Source organism: Cydia splendana, chromosome 2 (genome assembly GCF_910591565.1).
Source record: "Cydia splendana chromosome 2, ilCydSple1.2, whole genome shotgun sequence".
In the NCBI taxonomy this organism is placed as follows: Eukaryota; Metazoa; Arthropoda; class Insecta; order Lepidoptera; family Tortricidae; genus Cydia; species Cydia splendana.
The window spans coordinates 25,928,283-25,954,656 of NC_085961.1; the positions used below are offsets into that span (position 1 = coordinate 25,928,283).

Sequence of the window (26,374 nt, forward strand, 5' to 3'; positions counted from 1 at the left end):
AGGTATTTTGAAATTATTGATTTAGGGATTCAAAATAAACGAGTTTTCCAGACGATATTATTTATAGAAACGCGTGACACTGACATTGTAGACAGTAGGGCTACCGCCAATACCGAAAATCGTCAATTGCGGGCATTTTTCTCTGTCACTCAAATTACGCCTTCATTGGAGTAAAAGAGTAAGATCCCCGCAATTTGCGAATTTCGGTTTTCGCGGTAGCCCTCCAGGTGACATTACAATCAATTGACAATTACAACTATTTTTTAAATATTTGTTATTGCTTGTGCTTTATCAAATCAGCCACTACATGTAATTTACGAGAAGTCGTATCTCATATTTTCAATAAATTATAAATATTCAACCGAGCCGTGAATTAATAAATCATTCAAATTGGTATCTTAAATTAACCTATATTTTCAGAAAATAAAATAAAAATGGGATTCTAAAAAAAATGAACAATCCTAATTATTTGGGGACATAACTTTCTTAGGAAGTGAACAGGCCTTGCTTCAGGGTTAGCAACACAACACAATTGATTGTAATAGAGAGGTAAAGTCCAAGAAAAACACGTACACTTATTCTGACATCCAAAACAGATGGCGCTGTACTGCGCCATGTGTTTTGCGGTCACTAAGTTGTCAAACGTCAACTTTTGAAAATCAGTGTTACCCTCGGAGTAATTAACAATGGAGCCGCCATTAACAGGCGTTCCCCTCTGTCGAAAATAGGCGGCCAATGGTCAACCATATGTATGGACTGACGTTTATCTGACATGACGTACCTATACATTTGATGTGCCCCTCCCCCGCAAAAAACGGCAGACTATTTTGTACCGAAAATTTTAGACATGGCGTCTCCGTTGGTTATATCCTCTAAGGTGTTACCGCAAAAATCGCAATATGTATTGAGTAGTACAGCGTCATCTCGTTTACCTGTCAAATTTGAAACACGAAATTGTCCTAGACTCCACACATCTTACTCAATCAAAGTATCTTTTCACATAACAATATACTAATAAAGAATTTTTATTTATACACTTACTTCCTATTAAAACATAAACTGCACAAATAATACATACTTAGTATTTTAAATAAAATGAGCCGAGAACCTTAAAAAGGTATCGATGTATCGATAAAACCTAGTAACAGTAAAAATCTTCTGGGCAGCACTAAAACCGCCATGTTTAGTCCTAAGATGACGTCACAGTGGCACGCATTATTCGTTGACGTTTCACTTCCATAGGTTTCATATTTCAGTGGCATAATTGCATAGGTAATGTCACACAGACATTTGGTGATGCGTTCAGATACCATGACCATTTCCAAGATATACCGATTTACATACGTAAAAAATTAAGTAAGGCTGGGTAAAATCAGGTAAAATCTAATAATAAAAAAATACGTTGCAGTCACATTAGTTTTGCCAGTAAGCTTAAAAAAATATATATTTATATATTTTGGCGCAACTGTGTAGAAAACACAGCAAATATTTTTCGGTTTCGTAACATACTCTTAATGTCAGTGTCAGTCATGTGTCATGTCTGTGATGTCTGTTGTTGTCAAAATGGTTTATTTATTCATGTTCTTCCATAGGAAAAACAAATAATTTGTTGAAATTATACTAATATAATTTAAATACAATCGTATTAATGTAACTAGTTTTGTAATATCAATTGGTTATTATTTAAATTGGATGACTCAAATTCTTCCGAGCTAAGCCCTTGTGTTAAATTAATTAAGGATATTTTTGTGTTATCAGTCAATTATCATTATTAGGTGTATTTGATTTTTATTCCACAATGTCGGCGCTGCTAACAGCGGACTGGTTCCAGTTGGATTCCTACTACAGGTCAGATAATTATAACAATATAGTATTTCACTTTTTATCCGCTTAGAAATAGCACAGGTCATATAATACGAAATAGTGAGGAGATATGGGCGTATGTCATGTATTTTTTAACATTATCTACCTACCAAGAGACTGATAATCGCAATCATTCTTATATTTTCATATAATTTTAAACTTAACACACTTAACTTAATAAACACTGTATAAATTCAATATGGTAATGATGCAGAAGGTGCCCAAAGAATGATAAGCAGGCAGGCAGTTATTTATCTTTCTTGTTTGGTTGATACCTTGCTATTAACAAATAGCATTAACATTGCAAACATTGTATTTTTTTGTAAACCTGTGTTGTTTACATTAAAGTGATTACAACTACTATTACCATGACATAAATTATTATATTGTAGGAAGTCACAAATGAACTGGTAACTTTCTTGCTTAATACCAATACCATACACTTACTATAAGTATGTGTTGTGATTTAGAAAGTGAGTGTTATCATCATCCTTAGCTAGCACTATCCCACATGTGCCATTTAAAAAAATAATTAAGTAAAATAGCTACAAATGTATTTTATATGACAAACATTTCTTTTTTTTTTTCATTTACCTAATTTTAAATAATTTAATATATTACAGGCGTTTAGAAATTTATAACATGAACTGGTCCATGGACGAGGGCCTAGACAACATGGTAATCAGTGGAGCCCCATACGGAGGGCCTATTGCTGTGGTGCGGGACCGGAAGCAGTTTGGCAGGATAGCGACCACTGCCAAACCTGTCATAACAATTTATAACTGTATAGGGAATGTTATATCAAAGATTTTGGTAAGTTATTTCTTTATTATATCTTAATATTATTTTAGAAATATTTTCTGTCTTAAAAATATGCTCTGGAAAATAACTCACCTTAAGAAACTTTTCAGTAACACCAGTGGGTTAACCACACATTTACAAGTGTGTGTTTTTTATATATTATGTTATATGCAAATAATTGTTTGATTGGCAATTTACTACCCAATCCTGCCTTTGTACAAATTTTGTATTAAAATGTTAGATTGGCTGGACAAAAGGGATTGGCAATGTTTTTCATAGATGGCGCTAGCATAGGTTTAATCTGTCTCTAGTTTTGTTCTATGAGATTTGCATCCAGGCCAAAAAATTGCAATAAAATAAAACAAGATTTTAACAACACTGTTTGTAGGTAAAAGCTATGCTGGCCTCATCTGTAAAATACTCTGGCCAGCCAACTCTATTGAAGCAATCAAACTATTTGATTTACAATGCTGTTGTTTGTATATTGAAACATACTATCATCTGTGTCATTTCCAGTGGAACAGCGGAGTCCTGATCCACATGGGCTGGTCGGACGGAGAGCAGCTGCTGTGTGTGCAGGAGAGCGGAGATGTGCTGGTTTACGACATGTTTGGAGCCTACCAGAAGACATTTAATATGGGGCAAGAAGTTAGGGACACTAAGGTATCCTGTTCTACTGATACATATTAATTTATGCATGTTTGTGTAAACAAAAAAAACTGAATGATAAAAACCGGTCAAGTGCGAGTCGGACTCGCGTTCCAAGGGTTCCGTACATACCCAATTATTTAACAATGTATTTTTTTATGTGAAATGTCTTTAAAAAACCTGTAGGGGTCAGATCAAAAACTAAGTAATTAAGTCCGACTCACGCTTGACTGCACATTTCTAATAGGTTTTCCTGTCATCTATAGGTAAAGAACTATTTCAAAATGTTAGACCCAGTAGTTTCGGAGATAAAGGTCCCCAATGGTCGGACAGACACAGACAGACGCACGAGTGATCCTATAAGGGTTCCGTTTTGTCCTTTTGAGATATGGAACCCTAAAAAACTGGACAAGTGCGAGTCGGACTCGCCCACCGAGGGTTCCGTACTTTTTAGTATTTGTTGTTTTAGCGGCAACAGAAAAACATCATCTGTGAAAATTTCAACTGCCTAGCTATCACAGTTCATGAGATACAGCCTGGTGACAGACGGACGGACGGACAACGGAGTCTTAGTAATTGGGTCCCGTTTTTACCCTTTGGGTACAGAACCCTAAAAAGGACTAAATTTGGCACATGGATAATTTATAACTTGGAATAAAGCAGGATACTTATTATTCTGAAATTAATCTTCTAATAGGGTGAAATAGGGGTAGGATACTAATGAGAAAGCATAAGTAGTGTAGTAAATGAAGCAAGTTGTTGTATGGAGACCCATGCATTAATTTCTCAGTCCATGAAATTTTGCTTGGTTATTGTATAGTATGAGCCGAAACTAACATATAAATATCCAAAAAAAAAACACTCCTAAGTTAGGTATTTATACGTAAAAATACAAATCTGTTTATATATTGAACTGAGTAATTCCTCCGTCCAGAATTATTTTACCAAATAAGTTATTTGTATCAGTATGTAATACTAGAAAAAAATCTAAATCTTTGTAAAAAATGAGAATATTTTTTTTATGATAATTCCTTTTTTTGTCGCTCATTTTCATCGGAAAATTGCTCTGTCATTTTTTTCTTCTTATATGATCTTAGAATATAATTTGGCGTAGTGGGTAAGGAAATCAAAAAAAAATGCATTCCCAAATTTATGTATTTTAGAACTATTAAAAACTGAGAGTGGAAGATTTCTCAGCCTGATTTCTTTTTAAATATGTACTAAGTAGTCACGTATACACTTAAATCCAAAATATCCAAAAGAAATATCATCCGTTGTACACCCCGCTCCCCTACATACTGTTCCCGATATGTTCAGTTTTTAATACGCTCGTTATTTTTTGGATGTTTTTATAGTTGAATAGAAAGACAACTGTGAACTTAATTCAATAAATAAAATGGACAGAGAAATTTTCCACAGTAAGTAAAAAGGCAATTTCTGAAAATAGTATAGTTACATGGTAATTTTTTAGATTTTCATTTTGTAGGTATAAAACTGCAATAAAATGGCATTCCAGTGAAAAAATTAGACAGAGCAATTTTCCGGTCCAAGACACGCCAAAAAAATAAATTTTATTAATATTGGTATTTCTGCTGGGATATTTTTTTGATATTTCATATATTGTTGCAATACGTTACATGAATATGTCCGGTGAAGAAAGTTTGAAGGGAGCATTTTTCCGTAAAAAGATATTAACGATTTAAGACTTTAGGTATTTACTTTAATTCTATTATTATTATTATTCTTTGGAAATTTATACAATACTTTTTATTTATTGATACTACTTTGTCATACTGTAAAGTTTTTTCTGGCTGAGGAATTACTGCGGGGTCCACTACCTTTATTTACTACACTAAAGGGGGAGTTTACTGATTTCTAAGCATACAAAGCCACATATATAGACTATAAACTAAGAAAAAACATTTAATACTTTTCATCATTTCATAAATAAACTAAGAACATACTAGAAAGAAATGATACTTAAATAAGATAATATGCGCTGATGCATTTCTCTTCCCTTACTTTACTACTATGTCCCCTAATATATTGTCTATACTGTTTGTGAACAGGTCAGCAAAGCACAGCTGTTCCCAAACCCTCATGGTGTGGGACTGGCTGTAATGACTACCACTAACCGCATGTTCCTGCTGAGCAACATCTCCGAACCCAAAGTCAGGCCCGTACCAGATCTACCAAGTAAGTTGTTCAATTTGCTCTATTTCTTAAAAAAAGTTTAGGTAATATAGATAAAAATAATGCGTCGTATGAGGAAATTAAAAGACTGGCACAAGAAAGAAATGATTGGCGATTACTCCACCGACAAGAGCAAAGCTCTTAAGTTATGATGATGATGAATATAGATAGATTGATTCAAGAAGCTGGCGTGGATTTTATATGGGAATTTTAACAGTTTAATGCAAATCTCGCCATAGATAGAGCCAGAATAGTAATTGGTTATCATGCTAGGCTATTTTGTGGGTTGAAGAGTCGTAGTTTTTACGTGATACGTTTTTATTGTGATTAAAGATTTCTAGAAGCTTTAAATAAAGATACATTGACAACATGTATGAGTAACAACGTAGAAATTTTCATGCGAAATTGTCCTAAATATTTTAAACAATTTAGAAATTTGAAATGGTGGGGAAAGGTTTATGACTACACGCCTATCTTACCTATCTGCCTGTGTGTCATTCGAAGCAGTGCTATAAATTACCTGAAAGTACTGATGATGTTTTGTTCCAGGGGCCAGTGAACCAATCACATCGTGGTGCGTTCTGAGCGCGGGCCTTCGCTCGTCGGCCGTCATCGGCTTTCTCGTGTGTCGCAACAAGGAGATATACAAGTGCCAGCTGGGAGAACCCAGACCTGTGCTCATGGTATGACTTTATTTACCTTTTTTTCTAGGCCAGGAGTTGCCAACTAGTGACACATAAACAACTTGAAAGTTTTGTCTTTTTTAACAAAATTGTCATCAAACTTGCTCACAATATTCCACGAAAATCGGTTGAGAAATGTAACCTGTAGCCCTCTACAACAGTCAGACGAGAGTCTTTTTACTCACGGATACTCTTTGCACGCGCTTCTCCCGCACTCGGTCAATCAAACTTCATATGACGTTTATAATGACGCTGTTGAACTGAATTATAAGCTCCTACTTGAACGGGTTCAGAAAAAATTTGCTCGACATCTCTACAAATAGCAGTACTGATATTATCCTTTCCTATATCCGTCACTTTTTGTAGGAGGTATGGTCGGACTCGAGACCCTCAGTTTTAGACGCTAGCTGCATCTTACCGTTCACTACAGCCTTCTGATAAGAGGGAAAATAGACAATCCTGTGGCGTTGGAAGGTATCCGTCTCTTTGTGCCCGCGCAATACGGAAAGGCGGGACGCCGCCGCCGGCCGCTGTTCGTAGCCCAGACGACGGGGCCTCGCACGCTGTTACTGTTGTTAGCATTATAGGCGCTTTGGTACTACTGTAAGCTTATAATTGTAATTGAATAAATAAAATAAAATAAAAATAATGGCATACTCTCACTTGGTTCTATTCAAGGTTAGCTAACTTGAATAGAACCAAGTGAGAGGCGGACTGTAGGTAAACAAATCAACAGCAAACTGACAAGTTATCTGAAATCTCAATACGAAACAGCATCAAGTTTCTAAGTAAGTTACTGATCGACATGACGTGTTTCGACACAAGGTGAACTGGAAACTAATTTATGAAAACTATCTAAGTATCATTGTTGCTTGCATAAACTTAAATATCACTTAAAATATCGTAGTTATTGCGTTTTTATATTATAATTGATAGGTACAGTCACGTTCCGTGATTGTTACGCCATTCAGGGTTCTAGCTAAAATGGACATTCTATAGCATAAGTATGGAACAACCAATTTAGCTAGGACCATACATGAATATGATTCCGTTTTGGAACTTATGGCTGGCGCCTTATTTGCAATAAATACCTATGTAGATATTCAAATATTTATTAATTTAAATAAATCCATTTACGGACCTGATGTCAAATACTACAATTCAAGCTACAATGCTATTTCATAGTCCTAGAAAAAATACTGTCAAAAATACAGATGGCCATTTTTTATATGAATTGTGCCTTATAAAGGGTCTTAGAACACCTATTTCTAAGTCAACTTAATACATTTCCAGCGTCCCGAAATCCGGAACCCGTACACGCAGATCCTGTGCATCGTGCCCTCGCAGAACGGGCGGCACGTGGCGCTCTTCACGGACTCCGGGTTCCTGTGGATCGGCTCCTCCGACTGCAAGAACAAGTACGCGGAGATCGACACCGGCTTCATCAAACAACCTAAGGAACTAGTCTGGTTAGTGCGTCAATGATAAGATCACTTAGCGCCACTTACACCAACCCACTAACCCGGGGTTAACCGATTAAACCGTTAACCCAGTGTCAAATAGTACTGGTAACCATGGTAATTACTGGTTTAATCGGTTCACCCCGGGTTAGTGAATGACGCAAGTGGCCCTGTGACAACCCATATATTTAAAATGCCGGCAACGTGCTTGTTTGCTACCGTCGTGGTATATATAAAAAGATATTTTTTTAATTTACAGTTAATTTTAAAAATATCGACCGCATCTGGTGAATTGCAACTTACCTACCTCAGAACTGTCGCAGATGTACCGCAAATCTTTCACAAAATACCACAAGTAAATCGCTCGATCAGGTTTGGAGATAATTGAGAAAATAATAATTCCAACAAACGCATAAACTCACCATTCACACTGTCTAAATGTATTTACCGGCTCCGTTCCGTCGGTCGTGGGTAAACAGGAAAACGAATAGTCTATCGAACACGTTCGAATAATATCAACTTACAAACTGAAATAAAAGTCATATCTAAGAAAAACTGGCCAAGGCCTCCAGTTCCAATTTCAACTTATCATACATTTTCTTCAGGTGCGGATCCCAAGCCGTGATAGCCCACTGGGACGACATGCTCTGCATCTTTGGCTCGAAAGGGCAAAAGACGGAGTTCCCCTACGACGGCCCGTTCCACGTCATCCCCGAGATGGACTGCGCTCGTGTTGTGTCGCAGTACACACACGAACTCATAGAGAAAGTGCCGGTCGTTATTGAGAAGATATTCAGGATCGACAGCACCGCTCCTGGCTCATACTTGGTTGAAGCATCGAAACAGTTCCAGGTGAGAATTTCTCAAAAAGCAGACAGTCACCGAATGTTTAGGCTAACTGCGGGATAGGTCATGTCTTATGCAGAACTTAAATATTAGTTTTTGGTAGTTAATCCATCTCATCGTTATAAATTTACTACTATCGTTGCATTATTAATTTACAGGCTTTTTGTAACGTAACCATAATAAAAATAGGGTTTGCGCGGTCTACGGCTTGTTTTATATATCGCCGGCCTCATGTTAAAGTAGAAAAATTAAGTCAATCACAATGACAACATGTATGACTGTAATTGTAATTATCCTCAACATTCACAAATACAAAATAAAAATCAAAACACAAAGTACCTAGTGTAGACCAGCGGTGGAACAAAAATGGGTTTTGATAACATTAAAGTTTTTTCTTTTTTGATATGTTATTGCATGCATGTTAAATAACATTTATGTAAAATATTAGAAAATTATAGGTGGAGCGTTCGGCCATATTTAAATATTTCAATTTTGCTAAATAACTATGTAAATATAAAATTAAAGTTACAAAAAACTGTAACATGTTCAATAACACTTTAATTTATTCACAATATTCGGTTTTTAGAAATCTGGAACAGCTGCTTTCTGGTGAACGTAAAAACACGAATTTCTTTGTCAATAAAGAATTAAAGTAGCTGATATTGTAAAATTACGATATTATCTATCAACTTAGTATACTTGTAAAAAATTAGAAATGTAGACAATGTGCTTGTCTAGATATTGATTTCTGGTTAAGCAGTATAGCCAATATTGAATTAAAGTTTGTAGAGTTAATATTACACGGTCATAATAAAGATCTTTTCTTCTATTCTTTTTGACGACCGGTCTGGCCTAGTGGGTAGTGACCCTGCCTATGAAGCCGATGGTCCCGGGTTCGAATCCTGGTAAGGGCATTTATTTGTATGATGATACAGATATTTGTTCCTGAGTCATGGTTGTTTCTATGTATTTAAGTATTTATATATTATATATATCGTTGTCTGAGTACCCACAACACAAGCTTTCTTGAGCTTACCGTGGGACTTAGTCAATTTGTGTAAGAATGTCCCTATAATATTTATTTATATTTATTTATTTATTTATCTTAGTTCCCACACAAAATATTAGAAATATAAAATCACGGCGACACTAAATACTGATACGTAAGTATGCATTCCGCGCTTATATTGAGTTACATTTCAAACGCGCGGCGTTTTCGCGCGCCGCGCTGTGCGCCGTGGCAGGAGGCAGCGATCGACGGTGGCGGGCTAGCGATTAGCGCGGTGCCCGTAAAAAATACGCAAAACGTTTATAAAATTATTATCAATGGTAAATAGTTATATTGTTAATAGTAGGTACACTAATGGAAACTTACCTACACTTATTTATTTCTATATGTACTAGGGATTGCCCGCGGTTTGGTTTACGTAGAATTCGTTATCGTGTTAAGTATAGAAATAATAGATACATTTGAAAATTATTTTAGGTGCATTGTCATACAGATAACCACCCTTGTTAAAGTATTCTTCAAATTCAATAGACAGGTGTCATTTCAATATAATTTTGCGTAATTTGGCGCTTTTAGGTTATAAATGACTAGCGACATATATTTTTTGTTTAAGAGCGATATCCGATATATATATCTCCGATAATATTTACTTTATCATTTAAATCAATTTCAAACTAACGTTATTCAATATTTATCATTTTAAAGTCAATTTTACCAACCAACTGAGCTTTACGAGTATACCTACGGAAACAACTCAAAATTTGCATCAAATTAAATGCCACTCTTCTTATCCGTTTCGAACAATCAAGAGGGCCTTTACGAGCTGATGTAGTGAAAATTTTATTTAACCCTCGTCCCTTGAAACCTTCACTACGCTCGAGGTTCAACTTTACGAACCACTCGCTACGCTTGTGGTTCAATTTTAGAATGTTTCGCTTGTTTGGGTATCAATATTAGCATGATTAATCAACAAATTTTCCCCTTGTAAAACAAATACTTAAATAAGGTAGGTGAGGTGCAGGCATATGAGGCCCGGCGGGTAACAAGGCCCAGCATTCAAAAATAGCAGTTGCTCCCTATTATTCTGAATTTGTACTTGTTGCTAAGAAGATCCACTGTCAGTGCAGGTAAAAAGGTCCAGTCCCGGGCCTTATTGAACGTGTGAGATGAAATAATAGATTAAAATATTTTTAGATAATTTTGAATATTTTTAATCTCTCATTAATAAGGCCGATTTGAAGAAACTTCTATGAAATTATGACTTATAAATAACACCTTCACTGCGTGGGCTGTCCAAATCGCTGCAGACTTTTCTTGGTCTAACTCTAATAATTTTTCACTTGCTTTATTGACCTAAAGACGTTTTAAAGAATCAAAAAGTCTAATAACATTTAGACACTTATACTTTTTAAAGGCAGTAACTACTTACTTATATAGGTAACTTTTTTATTAATACATAGGTAGTTATTTACGATAGAAGTGCGAAAAATTGAAATTTTGCAACGAATGACGAATTTTAAAACACGGCCAAAGGGAGTGTTTTAATGTGCTTATTATAGCACCGGTGTCGTAATGTAGCACCAGGGCCCTATTTCACCAACGTGACATTGTTGCTGACGTCACAGGCATCCATGGGCTACGGTTATAGCTTACCATCGGACGGGCCTTATTCCTGTTTGTCACTATCATTGTATTATTAAAAAAAAACTTTATTATATCGGCAAAAAACAGGTATCTTTCTTGTTTATGATGATAATGATGACAATTGACACAAGATTTCAAAGAACTTTCGGTAATTCATGACAGTAAATGAGTTCTGTGTCGGAATTTCGTGACAACTGTCGTATTTCTTGTGACAATTGTTCAAGTCCCAGCCCCCCCTTTGCTACAGTCCAACCCGAAAGGCACCTTAGGTCGGCGCTTACGTCATTATTACCGGCGCCCTATTAACTAATGAAATGAAAATGAAATGAAAAATATTTATTTCGACCAACTATGGACTCATACAGATTTGTTAGTAGACTTACGTTCCTAATGTTAGTACCTAATTAACTATTACAATATATATACACTGCTGGAAACATGCATTTCGCAGCAGTGTCTCATATACGGGCAGTCAAGTCTGTCCGCTATCACACACAGGATAGGGTTGGGGCTGGCCCGCACCCGGCGCACCAGGGATGTGCATCGTGCAAACTAATGCGGTGCTACGCGACGTAAGCGCCGACCGCCATATTCAACGTGGTTTGTCACATAGTACCCTGTAAAGGTATGATTCCAGGGATAAAAAATATGTTATAACGTTATCCAGCGTATAATGGAATTCATAAAAGTTTTTCTTTATAATTACTACAAGTAAATTTGTTCATATTTGCATATTATTAAAAAGGTAAATGAAAAGTAATTGAGTAATTTAATTACTAATTAATGTAATCACAATTGCAAATTACACAGAAAAATTAATTACATGTAATTAAATGTTATGTAATTAAATAACAAACATTTTAATTACATGTAATTAAATTACACGAGTAATTAATTACATGTAATTAAATTACAAGAGTAATTAATTACATGTAATTAAATTACACGAGTAATTAATTACGCCCAACACTGGTTAGTGGCAAACAACCACACCGCTCGTCTGATGGTAAGCGGTTACCGTAGCCTATAAAGGCCTGTGACGTCAGTAACAGTGATGTCGACAAATGTCGCACCTGTCACGTTGGTGAAATAGGGCCCAGATGTACAGTAAAAATCATGTTAAAAGATAATACTAACTGTTACGAAGAAATATTTATACTGTAAAAAATTACCCCACCAAAAACATTTTCATGTAAAATGTTGCTAAGACGAAACCATAAGCCTAAGACTCGCACTGTTAAAAAGTTATCAGATCTCTTGTCGAGCCAAGCTTCAAACTCTACAAGCCCCTTCACTAACTCTACACCTTAGTCAAAATATGTGGCTTGGCTGTTTTGCTACCGCCACATGGGCATAAGGTGAAAAACTTATTATAATCATTATTTTTAGGGTTCCGTACCTCAAAAGGAATAAAACTGAACCCTTATAGGATCACTCGTGTGTCTGGCTGTCCGTCTGTCACAGCCTATTTGCTCCGAAACTACTGGACTAATAAGTTGAAACTTGTCTATAACCCAAAGACATACATGTAAAGTAAATATGTAATATAAATTTAAATAAAGGGGTCACTTTTGAGATGAATGATAAATAGAAGAAAAAAAACTATATCTTTGTTATATATCAAATGAAGGGGCTCATTTTAGAATTAGAATCTCAAATATATTTTTTTCATAATTTTAAAATAAATAGTTTAGAAGTTATTTAAGAAAACAGGCAAAAAATTAACATTACCCTTATCTCCGAAACTACTGGGTCTTTTTATTATGAAAAAAATACACATATTAGCTCTTTACCTATAGATGACAGGAAAACCTATTAGAAATGTGGAGCTAAGCGTGAGCAGGCCTATGGAACTCTCTGCGCGAGCTCGGATTAATACCTACGAATCTGCTCCCGTTCACGGTAGAAAAGCAAGCCAGTTGGTTGCCACACGCGCTCACGTACGCACGTCACCGCGCGCCGCACTGTCAATTTTTACGATAGTTACACGGACGGCGGGATTCGGGAAATGAATTAGAGATGCACTAGATAAGAAATAGTAAAGATATGTGACGTTCCAAGGCAAAAGGTACCATTGCCCCGACTGAATATTGGAGTGGCGATAATAATAAGCGTAAGCGCCAGCCGCCATAAGGTACCTTTTGCCGTGGAACGTCACATATCTTTACTATTTCATATCTAGTGAAGTCTAACGGCGCGATATCTTAAAGTTCGAATCGCGCGGGTAGTAGGTACCTACCTACTATTGAATTTCTTTAATTAAACATGTAATGTTTAATATGTGTGACAAATGTATAGATTTAGATATAGAAACTACTTGAAATAGGTAGTAAATTTTTAATTTATTTTGGTAAATGTTTATTTTAACGACAGTAAGTTTACACCGGAAAGTGCCTACTCATTTTTGCTCTGGTTAACTTATAATTAATTACCTTTATTCATGGGGTTTCTATTATTTTTCTTTACTATGTAACATTAATCTCTATCTGGTTTTAAATTACACGAAGTTTTAAAACTAATTCTTGCTGGGATTATTGCGCGGTTTATAAAACGGCGTAAACACTGCGGTTACTGCAGGGACATATGACCTTTTAAAATGACTATTTCGCAAACACTAAAGCATAATCGGAATATTAGGTATAATTTAAGATTTAGCTTTCCTTTTATTTCACTCCTCTGTTTAAGTGGGTATTTATTTATCATTTCTAAGCGTCAGCAACCCTAGCGTTGTGCCGGTGCGCGCGGTGCGGGGAGCGGCGCGTTGAAGGTCACTCCATTGTATTTTTGTGTAGGTATCAAAACGGTAGGTACTTGCGTTTTGTTTGAGAGATAAGTATCAGTTCGTAAGAACTATTGTATAATCTGTGGCGTGAGTCGGACTTAAGTACTTAGTTTTTGATCCGATCCCTACGGGTTTTTAAAAGACATTTTACTCTTTTTTCACTAAAAAAACATATTGTTAAAAATTGTGTAATGTACGGAACCCTTGGAACGCGAGTCCGACTTGCACTTGGGCGGTTTTTTTATTATACATACAATAGTTCTTGTAGAAACGAAACGGCCGAGCTACATACTTTGACTAAGGTGTAGAGCTAGTGAAGTTAGGGCTTGTAGAGTTAGAAGCTTGGCAAGAGATCTGATAACTTTTTGACAGTGCGAGCCTTATGGTTTCGTCTGGGCAACATTTTACATCAAAATGTTTTTGGTGGGATTTCACTTCTTTTTGTAAGTTGCTTATGACAATCTTCCATCCCCTAATTTAAAGGGTTGGGGGTGATTTACTATTAAAAATCCTGAAATAAGTATCTGGGGGCATCTGTTACACAATGTACTTCTTACTGATTCCCCATATAAACCCTTCACCCCGTAAGGGTAAACTTTGGGGTTGAAATCTGCCTTCAGCCCGTAAGGGTAAACTTTGAGATTGAAATCTATTCTATATCCTTCCCCATAACAATACCTATCTACATACCAAATTTCAACTAAATCGGTTCAGCGATTATTGATTCCCCATACAAGATTAAACCCCCTCATCATCCCTTTAAGGATTAAAAAATTCAAGTTTTTGTATTTATTTGTTGTTTGTGTACTAAAACTATCTTACATATCAAATTTCAGCTTCTTAGAGGACTTCAGGAAGTACCCTAAAGGTATTGATAATCATCAAGTGAGTGAGTCAGTGACGAAATCGAAGTTTTTAGATATGAATAAAATCTAAAGTATAAGAGCTATGCAATTGATATGCTTAATAAGTTCGAGAACTTTGTTTATCTAGTATAATCCAACCCCAAGTTATGAGGGTTCCAAAAAACGACGAAGCGCTTCGAGAAAAGGTAGATAGTGCCCTTGCGCTTTGCTCGTCTTGGCGGGGGCACTGCCGTGCCCCCAGATGTTAATACATAATAATAATAAAGCTTTATGTTTAGTGACTTAAGTTACCTACTATTTTCGCGTAAACTAGACAATTTTTATATCTTTAGTTAATAAAAAGAATTATTTTTAACTTATTATAAATATCCTCTTGTTGTGAAGTACCAAATATTGTTATTTGTATATCTATAACTCTTAAGTTAAAAACAATAAAATCTGTTATTGTCTACTGTCAACATTATTATTTTTTGCGGGATTAAGTAATACCCTGCTAGTGTTCAATAAGGCCCACAATAGGACTTTTATAAATGTATATTTTCCAAGAGTATCGTAATATTTTTATAACTATTTTGGTATAATGAAGAAACTTCAATAAATAAGATACCTATTTGAGTGAGTTTTTCATACTTAATATCCTGTTTATAAAAAAAAAACATTTTAATTTAAGGTGGGCCGTATATAGGCATATACGGCCGACACGGAATATACAATAAGGTGAGGTCACTTACCTTATTGTATATTCAATATGTATACGTGTAATATTGAGCAGTTGGTTTATAATATACATAATATGATATTGACGTTGAATAGGACAGGACATGACAATAGGAACCAGAAATAGGTATAGTCGGTCAAACCAATTTGTCAGTAAATAAAAACAAAAAACTATATTCATCCTTTTCTTTTGGGTGCTAGTACTAGTGTAAGTCAAAGATAGTATGATGATTCTCTCTATGTTTGAAATGAGACAGTCCTTTGACAAACTATGGTAAAAAATAATTGTGAATATCATGTACATTTTTATTACAATTTCGAAATTCAAATGTTCTTCCTAATCAACTCGGCCACTAAACTAACTGATAACTTGGTATCCGATCCGCTAACTCGGCGAATGAATCGCCAATTCACCAACTCTCCGAGCCGAGTCAACGCTATCAAACTGCTACTAAGGCCATTCAAAAATAAACCTTAATTCGAGAGCCCGAAGGTTCTTATATGACAAACAATACATTATGACTTAAAACTTTATGGGAAACAAAGGGACCCCTTTAATTTCACGTAATGTCCGCATCTAATTTATATATGTCCACAGTAAACAAACAAATGAATGATAAGAAAAGACAGACAGTGCTGTGAGCGGCAGGTGGGGCGAGGCGAGGGGCGAGGTATAGGTAGGCTATGATAGGGTCTCGGGCGCCGCGCCGGCGACACTGACGGACCAGCGCGGCGTATGTATGAATTTCGCGCCTTTTTAATAGTACATTATTGTCGAGGCTCGGAAGTAGCAACTTGCAGGCTGAGGATTCGTTTTAAACGGACGACCTTGGGAGTCCGTTTAATTGAATCCGAAGCCAGCAAGTAGCCTTCCGGCCGAGTCATATATAGTGCTTTTCTCAAAAATGGTGCAAGAAATATAAATATCATAGAAATATTTTACAAAAGCAACGTTCTTACGTATATATTTTCACAGAAAAAAGTAGAAACAATTGAAAAAATTAGCTTTGCCACCTTTTTATTTTTTTTAATAAAAAAATAGAAGTGTATTTTTCTGCCGAAAATACGTCAACCTATTTGAGACAGCTAAATAGTCGCGGTACTAATCATCTGTTTGGCTGTTTAATGGGCCTGTGCCTTCATTTGATATGGCCATTTCAACTTTTAAAAAGTTTGGAACTCGACAAATAATGGAATTTGTATGCAACATTGCAGTCCCAAAATCGAGACTGCAATGTTTTTAACTTTTTAATTTTTGACTGACCATAAACTACGCGCTTCGCGACCTATTTTTTAAACGGCAAAGTCGACTTTGCCGTCCATTTTTGAGAAAATATATTTTACTATTACAATGCAAGCTACACACCGAAATTTCTTATTTTCCATAATATGGCTGCGTATATTATTTTATAGTAATAGACTTATTTTTACAGACTCTAATTCAATATTAGATATTATAGGACAAAAAACGCATATGAATTCTAAAGCATATATCTTATTCTTCTAAATTTTTAGCTTGCCTATTAACTTAAGAATTTAGATATGTTGTTGTGGATTTATTAAACTTTAATTCAATATCGACAAAATAATAAGCTAATTTGTAGTTTGACTAAGAAGCACGTTAAAAAAATTTCTAATAATTTTACATTATAAAGCGTCATACATATTATAAACGATGGAACTTAAACATTGCACTTTAATTCAATATTAAAAAATCATTACTAAAAATATATAAATACCTAATTTATATCTAACGCTCGTTCTAACTTTTCGTCATATTTTACAAATATGCTTAAAAATATGTCCCATGTCAGATAAGTATCACTTTTTCATCTTTAGAATTATCAAAACTTATAGTGCAAAAATCCGGTCCCACTATTGGTCTAGTGGTAGTGCAATAAAATACCTCGATAATATATATAATATACAATACATATACTAATAGCGAATTATATTGAGTTAACAATTTATCTTTAGCTTTTAAAATCACGAAAAATATGTCGCAGAAACGCAGCCACAGGGCAGATGAATATATCCGCCTGGTGAAGCCCGACCTGGCCAAAGCGGTGCAGGACTGCATCGACGCCGCCGCCTTCGAGTTCGAGCCCGACGTGCAGAAGATGCTCATCCGAGCCGCGCAGTTTGGCAAGGTGAGTAGAACTTTTTGGCAACTGGTTGCTATGGTTACATACCTGGGATTTAATTGCACCAAACAGGCATTTTTGTGATAATTATTAGACCAGTCAGCTGCAGAGATTTGCATGCAGTTTGCAGGCGTAGGGAGCGAATGCGTCCTTACGCTGTCGACATGTCATTTAATCTGATCTGTCTCATCATATAACACTTTAAACTCTCGCGTTTTGTACACATATTTAATTACACAAACGGGTCTACCGCGATATAATTTCATTGTTTCATTGTCTGTCTCATCATTTCTACGAACGACCTGCTAAGTAATAGAATTCGCTGTCTTCATCTGTAATCCCTGATACTTAGATACGATCTAGATCTCTTAAAGTAAGAGTGAATAGACTGTTACTGAATCAGTGAGCTATATCTCTGTAATAAGTTAAGTTCTGTAATTAATTACTGTATTACTTACTAGATATTTAAGATTATCAATCTGTCCTTGACGGGACAGGCATTGCCTAGTCTGGAGGTCAGTAAAAACTGTATCCAAGATAATATTTTTCGGAAATAAACGATTATTATTTATTTTTTATTCATTTATCTCTGGGCTAGCCCTGTCGTCACTTCCCATCAGGTGGGGTAAAAAAACATGTTCCAATAAAAACACTGTATAAACTGTATTGGTTAAAGGGCTTCATCGTGGACCAGCAGCTGACGGATCACTACGTGCGCACATGCCGGTGGCTGCGCGTACTCAACGCCATCCGCGACCCCAAGGTGGCCATCCCGCTCACGTTCTACCAGTATCCTTTTATACACGCCCTGCTATGTTTATTATTATTTAGCCTTTAGTCGGACAATACATTATTCATGTTCATATATTTCACTTTTTTTCAATTTCTGTGTGCCCGCTTGCCAGGTGGCAAAGGCCTCCTCCAATCTTCTCCATTCTGGCCTTTCTATGGCCACTCTACCCCAAGTTGTTCCTGCGACCTGTCTCATGTCGTCGTCCCACCTGCTCTTTGGTCTAGTTTTCTTTCTGTTTCCATCGCTTGGGTACCATTGCGTGACTAGTTTGCTCCATTTGTCTTTTCCTCTAACCATGTGACCAGCCCATTTCCATTTTTGTCTTCTTATCTTTCTAGTTATATCCTGAACTTTAGTCTTGTATCTGATGTTGCTATTGCTCTGCTTTGTAGGTCACTGTAAGTATGAACGTTATTGAACGGCTTCATATGGGACCAGCAGCTGACAGATCACTACTTACCATCGCCCACATTGTTAACTGTACATCATCTTTTGTAATAAGGTCCACCGATGTACAGTTAGGAGTGAATAGTGAATAGTTTGTTTCCGTTGCCGGGCGTCAGACCGTCAACATCTCCTGAGGATGCCTCTTAGAGAGGCGAAACACGTGTCGAGTATTGTTCTTTTGGTGGTGGTTTGTTATATTTATTTGCGTATTTATTTTTGCGGTGGGAGAGTGGGAGGGAACAATAATTGCATGTAAAAAATACGCAAGTAAGTATAACGGGTTAGCACTGATTGACTAGCACGTTATCTTTTCGCGGATTAGCAAAGGAAAAAATTTGGTTTTAATTAGTACAGTTAGGAGTGTTGCTGTGCACACGCCGTTAGTTGCGCGTGCTCAACTCAACAGTATGGTGATTTAAAATTTACGTTTAGCGTAAGCCAGGTATTATATTTGGCACGACTCCAAGTTCGTCCGCCACGTGCGATCGCGTGAAATCAACACAGTTGGTGTTTCCTAATGCTCTATTTACATCTAACTCAGTTATGACTATTTATAGTTATCTATTTTTATCTAACGGGTGAAACGAAACAGTCGTTGAATCACGGGGCAATCCATTTAGATGTTTTGATAAAGCGAAAATATGCACGCTAAGTGAAATCATACAACTATATTTTGGAATTTCATGTATATGTCTTTGCGTTATAAATTAAGGATAGAATATTCATAAAACCTTACGAGCCTCACTTATGATGCAGTTAACTTTGTCGCCTGAAAGTACGAGATTAGCCAATGTAGGTAGTGTAGCTAATGTATTAGAAAAAAAGTCAAAATCATAGATTAAGACAAATGCTAATTGACGCTTGTAGCGCGTTTATGAATAACGCTATTAATAATTATCAAATTAAAGAAACTCCCAGTTCGTAATTTTATCCTGAAAGCATTTTATAAAAAAAAAACGAATATCCATTGGAAATATAACCTTAACTCAAGGCAACAGAGTCCAAAACCTAGGAGAGCGGATACTGCTGGACCGACTGATCTGGCGCAGGCTGCACTGCCTCGCGCTACACATCGCGGACTATCTACAGATGAAGGACGGGCAGACCCGCGTGCTGTCACACTGGGCCTGCTACAAGGTAACTTGAACCCTAAACCAACACAATAACGTCAAAATCAAATCAAGGAAACGTCTGCACTGTCTGTCGCTTTAGTTGGTTACCAGTAGCTGCCAAGGACCAAACCTACATACATACTATCACATTGAGCTTGCCACATAGTAATTTAAACCCTCACTCCAAGCTGCAGGGTCTAGAACCGCCAGGCATTACATAGAGCGAGCCAGATACTGCTCACACCAACGTTTCTGTATGTGCAAAGTAGTAAATTAAACATAATGTTTTTAAAAACAATTGAATTCGTTTTAATATGGTTTGAAAATTAATTTAAATGATGCCATCAGGTGACGCAACCTCACCTGGATAACGAGAGCGCTGCGCGCGAGATAGGAGAGAAGCTGCGCAACGTGCCCGGCATCTCCTACACCACCATCGCCAAGAAGGCCTCCGACAAGGGGCGGAAGGCACTCGCCATCAAGGTAAACATCTCCATGTACAATAGGCTGCTTTCCTACTAGTCAAATCAGCTTCTTTTTTAGAACTGTCAAAACGATTTGCTTAAGGGGCTATTCATAAATTACGTCATTTCAAATTAAGGGGTCTGGACATCGGATGATGGTAGCGTGACGTAGGAGAAAACGAGGTCATTCGAAGCATGATTTTTGGATTATTTTACTGGGGGGCAGGGGGGTTGTCAAAAATCGTCAAAAATAGATGACGTAATTTATGAACAGCCCCTAATATGGAATTTATATGAAAACGAGTATAGTGATACGTCACGGTTAGCTCCCCTACTTTTTATATTTCAATCCGATTTATTAAATAGAAATTGTGTTTAAAAATAACTGCTATCTCTGTTGTTCTAATTATTATCTGGTGCTTTATTTCGTGCAAGGTGTGAAATAATTTATTATTTTTCACTTCTCATGCTCAAAAAGTGCACCTTTATGTCGTGCGTAGACGACATAAAATCGCATTTTATGCTCTAGAGCATAAAGTAAAATCATCTATTACGACCCTTATTGACTTAGCAATAAAGTCCAAATTCTGCCATACAAACTGCCAGCCCTGCCGGCGCGCCCCCGACCGGCGCTCTCCCGATCGGCGTGCCCCGCGCCTCCGACCGGCCCAAGAACAATTTTCTTTAGTCTTGAATAAATACGTTAAAATAACCTAAAATATTTGATTTTTTGTATATTTTCCTCGCAATCGAAGTGAAAAGCAGAGTGTACAACAAGGGCATAAATGTCCATTTTTACCCTCGTCTACTATTTTGGTCTTCGCTTCGCTCAGACCAAAAAATTGCCTCGGGTAAAAATAGGTCACTTTATGCCCTTGTTGTACAATCTACTATTAAGTAGAGGAAACAAGTAACAATCCTATTGTACAAATCGTATGTAAGTTAAGATACATAAAAACGACTGCGGTATTAATATTTATAATACGGTTACGAGTATGGTGGAGGGTAGACTTAGTTTTTCTGCCAACAAACTGTTCTGCAGTTTGGCAGATAAGTGTGATAATTACACTGTAATTTTTTATGGATTAAAATAAAATAATAAAATAATAATAACAAAATTGTCATCTTACAGACTGCTTCATTTGACAATAATAGTATGCGCGAACAAAAGTTCGCCCTGCGCTCGTCTTGACTCATGATAAGCGTAGAATACATAATGTTATATATGTAACAACTGCTTATGAAAGGTACAGTCAAATAATTTAATTTCAGTACCAATTCGTACATTGTCACAATGACAATCAATATGAAAGTCACTGACAGTCACAAGGACCTCATACTATTGTCACTGTGACTTGTCACTTTATACGTTGGTACAAAATGGTACTGAAATTAAATTCCTTGACCGTACCTACCAACCTTGAGCGTAGACAAGGTGTAGACTTTCTATACCGTGTACTCTGCTAATTTAATTTATTGACTTGATAATCTAAATACCTCGTTACCAGATTCTCGAGTACGAGAGCCACAGCAAGCTGCAAGTCCCGTTGCTGCTACAACTGGGCGAGGGCCCGACGGCGCTGCTCAAGGCCACGGCCAGCGGCGACACCGACCTCGTCTACATAGTACTACTGCACTTAAAGGAGAAGATGGGCAAGCATGAGTTCGAGGTGAATGTCCATTTGAAACAGGAACCGAGCACTTCTTTGGCGGTCAAATGGTCCAAATTCAAAACCCCTCTTTCACTTTTTATAAAGGGTAGCCTTTCACTTTTTATATTGTTGATTATCTTACAGGGGCCCACAGATTACCAGTTCGCCGGACGATATCAGCCTGCCAGTCAAACGCAAAAGGTTACAGTTCCGAACAACTGGCAGACAGATATCGTCCGGCGAACTAGTACCTAATCTGTGGGCTCCTTAACACATGTTTACGTTTGTGTATCAAAGCTAAACGAGAATATTTTGAAGATAAAACGTTCTATCTTAGTTAACCGATTGTGCTTTAATTTTTAAATAAATTTTGTATAAGACGTGTAGTTAGTAAGAAAAACATTCCGATTTTTTTTGTCAAATTATTACCTGTATTCATTGCCACCCAGCCAAACAAGACGTCCGCGCCAGGCCACAACAATTTCGTCATATAAAGCAGTAGTACCACGATCCCGACTATCGGGTCGTCCGGCCTGGGAACGAAATCATAAAATACCCGATAGTCGGGTTTTCGACACTGAATGTGTTAATTTATCTGTACGTTTGTTTTTCAGCTGACGATCCGCAGCTTCCCGCTGGCGCACGCGCTGTACATCAAGTACTGCGGCACGCACAACCGCGAGGCGCTGCGCAAAGTGCTTGTGCAGGAGGACGACTTCCCCGCGCAGGTGAGTCGTTCAAATAGCCAGAATAAGGGCCAGTTGCACCAACCACATTTGACAGACTGATCAACGTCAGCCGGCGCGCCCCGGCGCCTTACTATGGAACTTTCCATACATAAAAAATTTGCGAACTCTTTAACGATACGAATAGTTTGGTGCAACTGACCCTATAGTTCGTTTTTTTTTAGCATTAGAAATAAAGTCAACAATCTTGATGTGTATTTTAATGGAAAAACACATTTTAAAAATAAGTTACGGCAAATATGTAACAATTATGAATCTAATACGATCATTTATATTCTTCTGCTTTCATAAGTAATAGTTACTGATTTTTAAAAAGCGTTTTTCAATTAAAAGACATTTCAAGATCGCTTACCTTCTTTCAAGTTCTTTATAATGCTAAAAAAACGAACTATAGACAATAACCTAAATTAAAACCAATTAAAATTTAATGTTTGCTTTTAGAAAACTTTCTACTCCTTTCGAATTTTACCTCCTTTCAATGTAAACAATATACTTATAGCTAATTAATACTATGTAGTTGGCGTAGTTGTAATTCAATTCCTCTCTCGAAGTTGCACGTTGTTCAGTAAGACATGTCGCACCTTGTTAATTGTTATTTACTTATTTATTTAGGGTCGGTTGCACCAAACCGTCTGTCACCGTTAAAGTGTTCGCAATTTTTTTTGTATGGGAAGTTTCATAGATCTCTGTTGCGTGACGTTGATCAGTCTGTTAAATGTGGTTGGTGCAACTGGCCCAAGATCACAATATTATGTAATCGCTTGGTCTGCAATACAATAAATTGTCATTGTAATTTTCAGGCCGCCGCTCACGTGCGTGACGCGTGTGGCCCCACACCGCCAGGGCAAGCTGAGGCCGCGTTGATATCGGCCAGGGAGTGCTACAGGAAGGCCAAGAACGACTTAGGTGCACGAACGCTCATTGTTTTTCCTCATATTCGAAAAAACGCTTCCGACCTAATAGTATTCTCTGAAGCAGTTTATTTGTTTCTACGCGGGGTCTCAGGAGACTATGTTGAGAGCAAAATAGGGTTTTATTACCTCCAATATACATTTTCTCAAGTCAGGGTGTGAATAGCAGATAAGCGCGGTAGCAAAATGTATTTCATCTCTAAGCAATACATAATACCCTCGTTACGGTCAAGATTCCATGCTAGAATCCCGAACGAAGTTTGACAACAAAATCAAAAAATTTAAATGTTCTTCTCATCTACATTATTTACATCTGAACCGAAATGTGATTATTCACGGTACCTTCAGACATTTTGCTTACAGTTTTTTCACGTTGTCATAGGCGTGGCCATCTGCGAGGACGGCCGCAAGCTATGCAAGCAGCAGTCCAGCCTGCAGGAGACCTACGGCGAGAGCTTCGTAGGGCTATCTCTACACGACACCGTCAAGAAATTGCTCGAGCTAGGCGAGATCAAACTCGCGGACAAACTGCGCTCGGAATACAAGATGCCGGACAGGAGGTAAGTGCACATTTAGTTAGAACACGAAGATTTAAATATATGATCTATAAATTGGCACGGATGTAAATAGCACATTCAATGCGGCAATCTCGGCACACACACCGCAAAAGAGATGAAATGCATGTAATGGCACGATCGAAACAAGATTTATTTACCACTACAATCAGTCTGAACATCGTGAGGAAACCGGACTAATCCTAACAAGGCCTAGTTCCCCCTCGGGGTTGGAAAGGTCAGATGGCAGGCGCTTTCGTAAAAACTAGTGCTTACGTCAATTCTTGGGATTAGTTGTCAAGCAGACCTCAGGCTCCCATGAGCCGTGGCAAAATGCCGGGATAACGCGAGGAAGATTGATGACAATCAGTCTGAACTCGACAAAATTCAAAAAAATTTGCCATACTAGGCATATTACTGAACCGGTGAGCTCCATCTTAGGCTCTGCCTTCACTTTCCATCAGGTGTGGCTAGAGAGATGACCCAATCGCCGATCAGTTTATTATTTAAAAAAAATCTATTTTTATTTACCAGGTACTGGTGGCTCCGCATCCTAACTCTAGCGGAGAAGGACGACTGGGACGAGCTCGACCGCTTCTCCAAATCGAAGAAGTCGCCGGTCGGCTACGAACCGTTCGTGGACGCCTGCCTCAAGCACCGCAAGAACGATGAGGCGCTCAAGTACCTGCCGCGCTGCCGGGACGACATCAAAGTCAAGTACTACGTCAAGGCTGGGTGAGAATGTTGTATATCTAATGTGTTGTAGGATGACATTGGTTGGAAGTAGACGGTCGGCTACGAACCGTTCGTGGACGCGTGCCTCAAGCACCGCAAGAACGAACCTAAGTACTACGTCATACTAAACTACTGACAAGTAAATACTGTATTTAGGTTAGACAAACATTTTGCGAAAATATAACTTGGAGAAATCACTTTGTGCAAAAGAAAAGGTTACTTATTTACAGAATTTATTTCATTTAGCGATTCTAGTGTTATATTTTTAATTTTTGTTTTTATTTTCCAGTTTTTACGAAGAAGCCGCTCTAGTGGCCTTCGAACAAAGGGACCAGAACGCCCTGTTCTACGTACAGAATAAATGCCCGGTCAGCGAATCGACCAAACACGAGAAAATCGCTGCGCTACTAGATCAGCTGGCTACAAGGAAATAGCCTACGTAGTTTATTAATGTTATAGGAATTGTAAACGATCTCTATTGGCTTATATCCCGTGATTAACGCATTCACTGCCTCCCGTGATTAACGCATTCACTGCCTCCCGTGATTAACGCATTCACTGCCTCCCGTGATTAACGCATTCACTGCCTCCCGTGATTAACGCATTCACTGCCTCCCGTGATTAACGCATCCACCAACGCATGCCTGCCTAGGAACAAACTTGTATGACGGTGGACGCACATGTGCGTCGGGGGCAGTGAATATGTTAAAGAGTTCCGAGTGCAGTGTTTCTTACCCATACAACCATTTCCAGTCGCCGTTACGACGCGGTGTTGACACATCTTGTGTCGACACCGTCTGTTTCGGTCACAATTCCAGTCGCAGAGTCGTCGCCGTGTCGACACAGTTACCAGAAATGGGGAAGGGTCGACACATGACACAAAGTGACATAAAGTGTGGTCGCCGTGTGCACACATTGTTTCGGGTTTGCGACTACTTTATGCCAAAATCATTCGTTCATTCGTTCATTTTGTTCCTGTCAAATGGAAACTGTCAGATGGAAAAATACTTAAATAAAAATAAGTGACATTAATACGCCATCTCTAAAACGGATTACAAGACGTAATTATATATTGTTTGCATTTATATTACAATAGGACTTAAATTATTATGGGGAATTAAACTGCTCGAGTGATTTGATAAACTAAGTGTAATATAATCAACGCGCCACCACATTGTTTTAGTTTAGCCGGAAATGAAATTGTTTACTTCTCAGTGCCTGTGTTCATAACTATATTATTTGAAACATTTTTAGTACTTCGATGCGTATACTATACTTAAATAACAGAAATAACGCTTTACATA

At 37.4% G+C, this 26,374-nt stretch overlaps 2 protein-coding genes across 2 annotated transcripts in view; one reads left to right on the top strand and one right to left on the bottom strand.

Moving 5' to 3' along the window:
* LOC134806037 (transmembrane and ubiquitin-like domain-containing protein 1) overlaps window positions 1-26,374 on the bottom strand; it is a 118,886-nt gene that overhangs the window by 11,951 nt on the left and 80,561 nt on the right. The window lies entirely within an intron of this gene.
* Window positions 1,568-25,609, top strand: LOC134805989 (vacuolar protein sorting-associated protein 16 homolog). Its single transcript, XM_063779168.1, has 17 exons — window positions 1,568-1,848; window positions 2,487-2,676; window positions 3,181-3,327; window positions 5,382-5,508; window positions 6,055-6,188; window positions 7,482-7,657; window positions 8,254-8,500; window positions 17,519-17,662; window positions 18,333-18,445; window positions 19,895-20,033; window positions 20,357-20,491; window positions 21,981-22,142; window positions 22,739-22,852; window positions 23,671-23,776; window positions 24,164-24,341; window positions 24,870-25,070; window positions 25,360-25,609. Exons 1-17 carry the CDS (start codon window positions 1,799-1,801, stop codon window positions 25,502-25,504), a joined length of 2,508 nt encoding a protein of 835 aa, XP_063635238.1. The 5' UTR covers window positions 1,568-1,798; the 3' UTR covers window positions 25,505-25,609.